This window comes from Berghia stephanieae, chromosome 7, assembly GCF_034508935.2.
Source record: "Berghia stephanieae isolate SIO BIC M18660-M18661 chromosome 7, UCSD_Bste_1.3, whole genome shotgun sequence".
NCBI classification, from domain to species: Eukaryota; Metazoa; Mollusca; class Gastropoda; order Nudibranchia; family Aeolidiidae; genus Berghia; species Berghia stephanieae.
The window spans coordinates 61,025,164-61,037,663 of NC_088366.1; the positions used below are offsets into that span (position 1 = coordinate 61,025,164).

The 12,500-nt window shown below is 36.2% G+C and overlaps 1 protein-coding gene across 1 annotated transcript in view; it reads right to left on the reverse strand.

Annotated features, from left to right (window-relative positions):
- Window positions 1–5,389, reverse strand: part of LOC144977608 (uncharacterized) — an 8,537-nt gene extending 3,148 nt beyond the window's left edge. Inside the window, exons 1-2 of the mRNA XM_078923000.1 lie at window positions 5,231–5,389; window positions 1–210 (exon numbers count right to left, since the gene is read on the reverse strand). The exon at window positions 1–210 is cut by the window's left edge and continues 186 nt beyond it. Coding sequence (XP_078779126.1) covers window positions 1–210; window positions 5,231–5,267 — 247 coding nt within the window. The 5' untranslated portion in view covers window positions 5,268–5,389. The remainder of the gene's footprint in view (window positions 211–5,230) is intronic.
- Window positions 5,390–12,500: the final 7,111 nt, after the last annotated feature.

Sequence of the window (12,500 nt, forward strand, 5' to 3'; positions counted from 1 at the left end):
AGTGCGACCCTGGTGAACAAGCAGCTGGAGTGGGTATTGTCACATCGGTGTTGAATTCCTCAAACCAATCGGGTGTGAACGGACATTTTATCACGTGCATCCCAGGTTGGAAAGGACAGGGAGTAACGTGACGATGGGGCCCTTCAGGACAGTTTCGGTGCCTGGGAGACTTAGGTTTGATAACCAGAGAACGGACAGGGGTGTCGATGCCTGTGGATGACAAAGGGGAAATCAATCAAATCAAAGAGATTGCTGGTAGTGGGATATGATATGGTATTGATAGTTCTTGTCGTAGTTCTAGTGTGGTGTAGTAGTAGTAGTAGTGTAGTAGTAGTAGTAGTAGTAGTAGTAGTAGTAGTAGTAGTAGTTAGTAGTAGTAGTAGTAAAAGTGCGGCTATGTGGTCTTGTGGTATGACACTAGCGTTTCGGATCGGAAGGTCCTGGGTTCTAGCCCCGCTCGGCACATAGTTGAGTCCTTGGAAAAGGCTATTTACTCACATTTTCTCACCGTACTCATGTGTAAAATGAGTACATGGTCGTTAACAGCGTTGTCTCTTCCGGAAAAAAATGGTAATATCACCTAACAGGCGCCATGTCTAGTTCTAACTGTTGCGTGTTGGTCAGGGACGACTTGTATAGCGCTTTGAGCACATTTAGTGGATATTGCGCTATATAAAAGCTCTATTATAGCCAGGCACATCAGAAAACTTGGGATGAGTTTATTTGTTTATTGAAAATGTTGCTTCTTGAAGCAAGAAGGAAAAAAAATCCGATAAATATTGAATTGAATAGCTTCCAATTTATTAGACGAAGACAGATACTGTAGACGTTTCGGGTTTCCCTGTTATCAACAAAACAGGATGAATGAAACACTACAGACGAATGTGGTTGTGATAGTGGCGTTGTTAAGGTGAATTAAATTTTAAATTGAGCTTTTTTATATAGCGCAATATCCACTAAATGTGCTCAAAGCGCTTTACAGGGGGTCCGTGGTCAACAGCAACATTTAACATGTAGGACGGGACATAATGCCTATTAGGCGATATTACAATTTTTCGGACAAAGACAACGGTGTTAACGGCCAGGTACTCATTTTACACCTGAGTACGGTGAGAGAATGTGAGTAAAGAGTCTTTTCCAAGGACTCAACTATGCGCCGAGCGCGAGGCTCGAACCGAGGACCTTCCGATCCGAAAGCGAGTGTCATACCACTAGACCACATAGCCGCACACAGAAACATCTTAACAACGCCACTATCACAACCACATTCGTCTGTAGTGTTTCATTCATCTTATTTTGTTGATAAAAGGGAAACCCGAAACGTCCACAGTATCTGTCTTCGGCTAATAAATAAAAACCTTACAATTAAATATTTATCGTTATTTTTTATTTATTGAAGTGAACGATTTCACAAAATGAACAACCAAAAATTAGATATTTCTGATCATCGTGATGTTATCTTATCGAATCTGTAGACAACTTGGGTTATAATAATTCATTACATTGTAATAATAATAGAAATAAAGTGTTCTTATATAGCGCTAAACGCCGAAGCCTCAAAACGCTTTATACTATACTTATCAAACCATAAACACACTCGTACCGAGCCAAACAGACACACACAACAGTCGCACACACTAACTATGCAAGTTTTACAAAATGAAATTGACATTCAACAAAATAGAATCAAAAAATAAAACGTATAATTTACTCATCAATAAGAAAATGCCTAGGATAAAAATTTCTGGAAAAGATGAGTCTTTAGATTGTACGTGTAAACATTTTGTGTAAATGCATTGAGCTTTATTATTGAGTTTTATATAACGCAATATCCACTAAATGTGCTCAAAGCGCTTTACAAGGGGTCCCTGGTCAACAGCAACATTTAACATGTAGGATGGGACATGCCACCTGTTAGGCGATATTACAATTTTTCGGACAAAGACAACGCTGTTAATGACCAGGTACTCATTTTACACCTGAGTACGGTGAGAGAATGTGAGTAAAGAGCCTTTTCCAAGGACTTAACAATGCGCCGAGCGCGAGGCTCGAACCCGGGACCTTCCGATCCGAAAGCGAGTGTCATACCACAAGACCACATAGCCTCACATTGCATTCCATTATATCTTATTCAGTATCGGATAGGATCGATTAAGAGCTAATAGTTTCTAAACAACTTGTATTGTTATATTTCATTATATCTAATCTGTAAATAACTTGTATTGTTATATTTCATTATATCTAATCTGTAAATAACTTGTATTGTTATATTTCATTATATCTAATCTGTAAATAACTTGTATTGTTATATTTCATTATATCTAATCTGTAAATAACTTGTATTGTTATATTTCATTATATCTAATCTGTAAACAATTTGTATTGTTATAATTCATTATATCTAATCTGTAAACAACTTGTATTATTATATTTTATTAGACGTCTATATCGAATCTGTAAACAACTTGTATTATTATATTTTATTATATCTAATCTGTAAACAACATGTATTGTTATATTTCATTATATCTAATCTGTAAACAACTTCTATTGCTATATTTCATTATAACTAATCTGTAAACAACTTGTATTGTTATATTTCATTATATCTAATCTGTAAACAACTTGTATTGTTATATTTCATTATATCTAATCTGTAAACAACTTGTATTGTTATATTTCATTATATCTAATCTGTAAACAACTTGTATTGTTATATTTCATTATATCTAATCTGTAAACAACTTGTATTGTTATATTTCATTATATCTAATCTGTAAACAACTTGTATTTTCATATATCATCATATCTAATTTGTAAACAATTTGTGTTATTATGTTTTATTTCTAATTCTGCATCGTACAAAACAAAAGCTGGATCTACTATGCAATACACTTATGAAGGGAACAAAATGAAATTTTACATGATGGTTTTTTCACTAATTCAGAAATACGCACAAATATAACGATGATCCACTGTGTTGGTTTCGATAAAATGAAATATCTTCTTTGGCTTTTAAAATTTAGTGAAAACTTTTAACTTTAAACAAAGTAGCCAATTCTTTGATAATAAAATCCTAGTAAAAAATTATAATCGCTGTTTTTGCATGAATAATTGATTCTATTTTTAAAAAGCTAGAATTATATTTGATATAATTTCGTTCCGCAGTCCAAGCTATTATTTCTGTTGATGAATAGTTCATTTTCACGCTTTAAGTCAGGTTATATTATCCACACCATTTACGTTTTGTCAATATCTGTCTGTAAACAAGTCTCTTACAATGTCTTGTAAACAAGTTACCATTCTTTAATTATAATTATAATTGAGCTTTATATAGCGCAATATCCACTAAATGTGCTCAAAGCGCTTTACAAGGGGTCCCTGGTCAACAGCAACATTTAACATGTAGGACGGGACATAACGCCTGTTAGGCGATACTACAATTTTTCGGACAAAGACAACGCTGCAAACGGCCAGGTACTCATTTTACACCTGAGTACGGTGAGAGAATGTGAGTAAAGAGCCTTTTCCAGTGACTCAACTATGCGCGGAGCGCGAGGCTCGAACCCAGGACCTTCCGATCCGAAAGCGAGTGTCATACCACGAGACCACATAGCCGCACGTGAAACAAAACGAGATGTTACAACTCGATGATAAAATGGATTTGATTTGAGATGGTTCGAATTGCTTTTTTAAAGTCACAATTAAAATAAAGTCAACTATATCTATATTATAGTAGAATAATCTATCACATGTTATGATAATATTGTCATATGTGAGCGAGGCGAAGTGGCCTAGTGGTTAAGGTATTTCATTGTGACCCGGAAGGTCCCAGGTTCGAGCCCCTCTTCACAATTAAAGTAAAGTCAACAATATTATAGTAGAAAAAATTATCACATTTTATGATAATATTGTCATATATGAGGTGGCGAAGTGGCCCAGTGGTTAAGGCATTGCATTGTGACCCGGAAGGTCCCAGGTTCGAGACCCTCTTCAGACACTTTCGTTTTTTTTTTTGCTTTGGCAAGATTATTAACCCCCCAATCTGCTCACTTGGACAACATGGGTGATTCCTGTTGACATCAGACATCTTGTTTGATGAATTATCTATTTTCTTTGTGGAATGCCTAGGCGACGATATCTTATGATGTCGTGGCGGAAGGGCGTAATTTTTAAAAACCTATTTTGACATACGTGACCCATCGATACATTCTAGTAATATTTAAAAAAAATGAGCTTTATATAGCGCAATATCCACTAAATGTGCTCAAAGCGCTTTATAAGGTGTCCCTGGTCAACAGCAACATTTAACATGTAGGACGGGACATGCCGCCTGTTAGGCGATATTACAATTTTTCGGACAAAGACAACGCTGTTAACGATCAGGTACTCATGTTACACCTGAGTACGGTGAGAGAAAGTGAGTAAAGAGGACTCAACTATGCGCCGAGCGCGAGGCTCGAACCCAGGTCCTTCCGATCCGAAAGCGAGTGTCATACCACAAGACCACATAGCCGCACATATGTCGGAGTGAAGCAGTTACTCAAAAATGAATCCAAAGGTTAAATGTTTAAAATATGGAATTTCAATTTTCTTCTCTTTAAAGAGCTATCTATAAGTTTCCTCGCCATTAATGAAAAGTGATAAACTTTACCCAAGTCTCATATTTGTGGCTATAGATTCAATATTTAGGAGTCAAATCACCCGGATATGATAAATGAAATTAAGAAATTAAGGAGCAGGCACCGGTGTAAGATAAAGATCTGAACAAGTATGTATGAAAAGGTGCCAGCCCAGACAAAGCAAGAAAGAAAAATACAAGAAAGAAAACATCCCAAAAACGCAGTCAACCTCGTCTGGGGCTCGAACCTCAGACCTTCTGATTACCGGTCAGATGTGCTACCATTACACGGTAATCAGAAGGTCTGAGGTTCGATCCCCAGTCGAGGTCGACTGATATTTTGAGATGGGTTGGTTTTTTTTAATTGTATTTTCTTTCTTGCTTTGTCTGACACCTTTCACACACACTTGTTCAGATCTTTGATATAATACATATATCGATTTAGTCAGATATTCACAAAGTATATAATATAATATCATATCATATAATATCATACATATAAATTAATTTGACCTGTTGATGACAGAATTTAGTAATGATTTAATTTCATAGACAATCATATTTAGAGATAATTCTTTTGAATGAATATAGAATAATAATTCCACTTACCCATGTCTTGTGTATCTTGATTGATGTAGTCAGACATTTTAGAACACTCGTTGAACACAAAGTAGAGATGGGAAATCAAAAATTCACAAGAAATAATATTATAATATATAGATTTACTTTCGATGTAGTCACTTGAAGATGCTGTCAGAAATCTGATGAAAAGTCGTTGGTGTTTCGTATTTAAATGAAATTTTTGCACACGTAATCTCACACCTACCTCAATGTATATCTTTTGGAAAGTTTGATTTCTTAAGTCATGTGATATTGTTCGAAGAGTTTTGATTGGCCAATAGGCGTGGCTAACTTTTGATACGCCAGATTTGACCAAACAGGTGTATAGCAACGACAAGGTGGTTATTCTGGTGGTCATTGTGAAATTTGACAAATAACAAAGTCAATCAAATATCACCCTGAGGCGATGAGGACACGTTGTCCATAATGAACGCTAATCATGCCTCAATACTGTCCACCCTGTCACCCCTTTCCCCACCCCTGATTCCCATCCGCCACATTGTCACTTTGAAAAATAGACTTTGAAAAATAATTATGATCATTATAATGCGCAATTTAATAATCGCACTTATTTCATAAACTTCACAAAACTTCATTTATTTCTCCTAACACTTTATTTATAATAAAATGTCAATGTTCGGCACTGTCTAAAGCAATATGATAATCACAACTAAGAAAAAGTAAAAATGTGACAAGTGTCTTACCCAAAGACACACCGTTGGAGGCAGAATGAGATTATTTGGTTTTGTCCTGGCCCTGGCCGGGTACCCTGGCTGAAAGGAAACAGTCAAATGTATAGGTAGTTTTGGGAGATTATATTTTTTCCCTTGTAAATCATCTCCCTGTTATGTACTTTGTTTATGTATTATAGGCTATATGATTTGTAAACATTTGAGTGTATTCTTTTTAGTGGGGACCTGTGCTTATGTATGGATGAGACTTTTAGGTGACCTAAAACTAAGTAGATCTACTGTGATTGTGTGCTCTTGGAATCTACATCTGTTTCCTATTTGAACCAATTCCCCTTTGTCTTACCTTTTCTTGGGTGCTTTAATTGTAATTCTATAACTTTTTACTATCCCATTTTTTCCCCTTTTTATTGGCGCTGATATGACCTAAATGTGTTCCAAGCGCCGCAAAACGCTTGAAAACAATAAACCAAACAGCAGACATGAATAAAAGCTTGATATCACCTCACGACAAAAGGGACCGGGATTGAGCCAAGGTGCCGTCGAGAAAATTTTTATCATTTTCCTGTCTGTCCAGCACTGGTCGGGTAGCTGGGTGTGTTAGATTTACCTTAAAGTACTTTGTGAGTGATTATATTTGCTTCCCTTGAAAAGAGATTCGAACAGTTGTAATGTCCGTTTTTCCACATAGAAACGAGGATAAACAATGGCTATATGGGCTTTTTAGCTCTGAATGTCTGGTCGGAAATTTCTCCATACGTGAGAGATAAGAAAAAATAATAAATAGACACAGTGGAACATAGAAGAATAACAAACGAGACATTTTTCATTTTTTAAAAACCCGATATATCTATATAAAAATCAAGGTACAACCGCAAACTCGGGGACCCAAATAATTTTGGGGGTTTGGGAGGGGGGAAACTTTTTTTTAAAAAAGTCTCTCCCCTCCCAAACCCCCTGCTAGATCTTTTTTTTTTTTTAAGTTTCCACCCCCCCCCCCTCCCAAACCCCCAAAATTATTTGGGTCGACGAGTTTGCGGTAGTACCAAAATCAATAAAATCCTAATTCTATCTCACATTTCGGCCACCATGTTACAATATAAAAATTGCCTATGGGCAAGTTGAGTAGGGGGGGGGGGTTGGTGGTCAAGGGTATAAATGTTGGTAGCATGTAATACATAATCAATGTGCTGTTCTTGTTGCACGCAAAGAAATGACATGTTTTGTTTTCGAAGTCCAGCCAAAATAGATGAGTGTTACGTTAAAAACGCTGTACATGTAATAGAACAGGGTGGTCTGGGAGTCGATCCAGGGGTGGGCGACGGTCTAAAATAGTTGTAGTGTGTAAGGGTAAAGATAGATCGAAGTTCACGTCCTCGGGCCATTGTTTTTTTTTTTTTGTTTTTTTTTTTTGGGGGTTTTTTTTTGTGGGTTTTTTTTTTTGCCATACCCGTTTATGAGCAATACTCTTCAACAGTCGTAACGTTACTTCCTTCCTAATGACGCTGGCTCTAAACTATCGGAACAATGGCGGACGCCCGTATGAAATATTTCCCCGGCGAGCATAAAAGCGTATTCAGAGGGGGAAAAAAACAACATAAATTTTATCATGTTTTGACTTTTACACATTCTGATCACAAGGTATATGAAAAGTTCTTGCCAGCATGAAGAATAAAAAAGAAATTATTTTCCTTGGTTTAGAACCAAGATGGCTGCCGTTGCCGGGCGGCGTGACATACTGAATCCAATTCTCACCAAACTGTATTAACCAGACTAAAGACGTTCAGGTTACACATAGTTTTGTGTATTGTTACGTTCTACTTCCGGATGGCAATGGTGTGAGTTTTTAGCCAAGCGCATATTTTCTAGAAACGTTTAAGGTTACACATAGTTTTGTGTATTGTTACGTTCTACTTCCGGATGGCAATGGTGTGAGTTTTTAGCCAAGCGCATATTTTCTAGAAACGTTTAAGGTTACACATAGTTTTGTGTGTTGTTACGTTCTACTTCCGGATGGCAATGGTGTGAGTTTTTAGCCAAGCGCATATTTTCTAGAAACGTTTAAGGTTACACATAGTTTTGTGTGTTGTTACGTTCTACTTCCGGATGGCAATGGTGTGAGTTTTTAGCCAAGCGCATATTTTCTAGAAACGTTTAAGGTTACACATAGTTTTGTGTATTGTTACGTTCTACTTCCGGATGGCAATGGTGTGAGTTTTTAGCCAAGCGCATATTTTCTAGAAACGTTTAAGGTTACACATAGTTTTGTGTATTGTTACGTTATACTTCCGGATGGCAATGGTGTGAGTTTTTAGCCAAGCGCATATTTTCTAGAAACGTTTAAGGTTACACATAGTTTTGTGTATTGTTACGTTCTACTTCCGGATGGCAATGGTGTGAGTTTTTAGCCAAGCGCATATTTTCTAGAAACGTTTAAGGTTACACATAGTTTTGTGTATTGTTACGTTATACTTCCGGATGGCAATGGTGTGAGTTTTTAGCCAAGCGCATATTTTCTAGAAACGTTTAAGGTTACACATAGTTTTGTGTATTGTTACGTTCTACTTCCGGATGGCAATGGTGTGAGTTTTTAGCCAAGCGCATATTTTCTAGAAACGTTTAAGGTTACACATAGTTTTGTGTATTGTTACGTTATACTTCCGGATGGCAATGGTGTGAGTTTTTAGCCAAGCGCATATTTTCTAGAAACGTTTAAGGTTACACATAGTTTTGTGTGTGTTGGAACGGAATAACAAAGTCAATCCAATATCACCCTGAGGCGATGATAACACGTTGTCCATAACGAACGCTAATCATGCCTCAATACTGTCCACCCTGTCACCCCTTTCTCCACCCCTGATTCCCATCCGCCAATTTGTCACTTTGAAAAATTGAATTTGAAAAATAATTATGATCTTTATAATGCGCAATTTAGTGATCGCACTAATTTCATAAACTTCACAAAACTTCATTTATTTCTCCTAACACTTTATTTATAATAAAATGTCAATGTTCGGCACTGTCTAAAGCAATATGATAATCACAACTAAGAAAAAGTAAAAATGTGACAAATGTCTTACCCAAAGAAACAACGTTGGAGGCAGAATGAGATCATTTGGTTTTGTCCTGGCCCTGGTCGGATACCCTGGCTGAAAGGAAACAGTCAAATGTATAGGTAGTTTTGGGAGATGATATTTTTTCCCTTGTAAATCATCTCCCTGTTATGTACTGTATTATGTTTACGTATTATAGACTATATGATTTGTAAACAGTTGAGTGTATTCTTCTTAGTGTGGACCTGTGCTTATGTATGGATGAGACTTTTAGGTGATCTAAAACTAAGTACTTTGATTGTGTGCTCTTGGAATCTACATATGTTTCCTATTTGAGCCAATTTCCTCTTTGTCATACCTTTTCTTGGGTGCTTTAATTGTAATTCTATAAGTTTTAACTATCCCATATTTTTCCCTTTTTATTAGTGCTGATATGAGCTTAATGTGTTGCAAGCGCCGTAAAACCCTTAACAACATTAAACCAAACAGCAGACATGAATAAAAGCTTGATATCACCTCACGACATAAGGGACCGGGATTGATCCAAGGTGCCGTCAAGAACATTTTTCTCATTTTCCTGTCTGTCCAGCACTGGTCGGGTAGCTGGGTGTGTTAGATTTACCTAAAAGTACTTTGTGAGTGATAAAAATATTTGCTTCCATTCGAGCAGTTGTGATGTCCGTTTTACAACGTAGAACCCGGGATAAATAATTGCTCTATGGGCCTTTTAGCTCTGAATGCCTGGTTGGAAATTTCTCCATACGTGAGAGATAAGAAAAAATAATAAAGAGACAGTAGAACATAAAAGAATAACAAACGAGATAACAAGACCTTGTTTTATTTTTGTAGAAACACCGAAATAATTATATAAAAATCAATAAATTCTTAAATCTCAAATTTCGCCACCTTCTTACAATATCAAAATCCCCTCTGGCAAAGTTGAGTAGGGGGGGGGAGAGGGGGGGGGGTTGGTGGTCAAGGTCTAAATGTTTGTAGTGTGTGATTCATAATCAATGTGCTGTTCTTATTACACACAAAGAAATGCCATGTTTTGTTTTCGAAGTCCAGCCGAAATAGATGAGTGTTACGTTAAAAACGCTGTACATGTAATAGAACAGGGTGGTCTGGGAGTCGATTCAGGGGTGGGCGACGGTCTAAAATAGTAGTAGTGTGTAAGGGTGAAGATAGATCGAAGTTCACGTCCTCGGGCCATTATTTTTTGTTGTTTTTTTTTGTTTTGTTTTGTTTGTTTTTTTGTTTGTTTTTTTTTTGTTTTTTTTTTGCCATCCGCGTTTATGAGTAAAACTCTTCAACAGTCGTAACGTCACTTCCTTCCTAATGACGCATGGTAACCTAGTTACACTGGCTCTAAACTATCGGAACAATGGCGGACGCCCGTATAAACTATTTCACCGGCGGGCATAAGAGCGTATTCAGAGGGAAAAAAACATAAATTTGATCATGTTTTGACTTTTACACATTCTGATCACAAGGCATATAAAAAGTTCTTGCCAGCATGAAGAATAAAAAAGTAATTATTTTCCTTGGTTTAGAACCAAGATGGCCGCCGTTGCCGGGCGGCGTGACATCAGACTACTGAATCCAATTCTCACCAAACTGTATTAACCAGACTATAGACGTTCAAGTTACACATAGTTTTGTGTGTTGATACGTTATACTTCCGGATGGCAATGGTGTGAGCTTTTTAGCCAAGTGCACATTTTCTAGAAACGTTTAAAGTTAAACATAGTTTTGTGTGTGTTGGAATGGAATAACAAAGTTAATCCAATATCACCCTGGGGCGATGATAACACGTTGTCCATAATGAACGCTAATCATGCCTCAATACTGTCCTCCCTGTCACCCCTTTCCTCACCCCTGATTCCCATCCGCCAAATTGTCACTTTGAAATATTGAATTTGAAAAATAATTATGATCTTTATAATGCGCAATTTAGTGATCGCACTAATTTCATAAACTTTACAAAACTTCATTTATTTCTCCTAACACTTTATTTATAATAAAATGTCAATGTTCGGCAATGTCTAAAGCAATAATATGATAATCACAACTAAGAAAAAGTGACATGAGTCTTACCCAAAGAAACAACGTTGGAGTCAGAATGAGATTACTTGGTCTTGTCCTGGCCCTGACCGGATACCCTGGCTGAAAGGAAACAATCAAATGTATAGGTAGTTTTGGGAGATGATATTTTTTTCCTTGTAAATCATCTCTCTGTTATCTTCAATAAACAAAAAATAACGATAAATATTTAATTGTAAGATTTTTATTTATTAGACGAAGACAGATACTGTGGCCGTTTCGGGTTTCCCTTTTATCAACAAAACAGGATGAATAAAACACTACAGTCGAATGTGGTTGTGATAGTGGCGTTAAGATGATTAAGAGAGGAAGAGAGAGATAGATAGATAGAGAGAGAGAGAGAGAGAGAGAGAGAGAGAGTGAGTGAATGAGATAGATAGATAGATAGATAGATAGATAGAGAGAGAGAGAGAGAGAGAGAGAAAATAAGTAGGAGTGAAATATCTGTTCAATGTTATAGTTATCATTTAACGTTATAACAAGTCTAACTAAATGACAAATTGCCATATTTATGGACAATAAAGATCTATTATTATTATTATTATTATTATTATTATTATTATATTATTATTATTATTATTATTATTATATTATTATTGTTATTATTATTATTATTATTATTATTATTATTATTATTATTATTATTATTATTATTATTATTATTATTATTATATCATTGCCTGTGTGAGCAGCATTTATACACACTTGTTGCAGTGGGTTCTGAGCCCTCTGTTCATTGGTAGATGCGCGGTATATTTTAAAATTATTATTATTATTATTATTATTATTATTATTATTATTATTATTATTATTATTATTATTATTATTATCATCATCATCATCGTTATTTACAGAGCTAGTGTACAGAACTAAGGAAACAGGAGTGTTTTCGAATAATACTCATGGATGTTACAAAGTCTGATTATCTGGAAAACTCACTTCGATGCTCATATCGATGTCATTAGCATTAGAAATTCAACAGCAGCAAATAATAGTTATTTGCTACCGTTTTGGATAGGACACTGGTCTGTTGTATGGTACTTTCTTTTAGATTCAACCCGAAAAGTTGGGTGGAGTTCCTGACCTCCTAGGTGGGGTTCCTGACCTCCCATAGTGGGCAGGGAGGTACTTACCGTGTCTTCTATCCCACTATATCTGTTTTTCAACTTGCTTTCTGTCTTTGTGTTGGAATGAGATTACTTGGTTTTGTCCTGGCCCTGGCCAGTTACCCTGACTGAGAGGGAAACAATCAAATGTATAAGAGTTTTGGGAGATAATTTTTTCTCTTGTAAATCATCTCTCTGTTATGCACTGTATTATGTTTTGTTGTTTACATACTACCATGATTGGTAAACATTGGGAGTGTATTCCTCTTAGTGGAGACCTGTGCTTGTGTCTGGATGAGACTTTTAC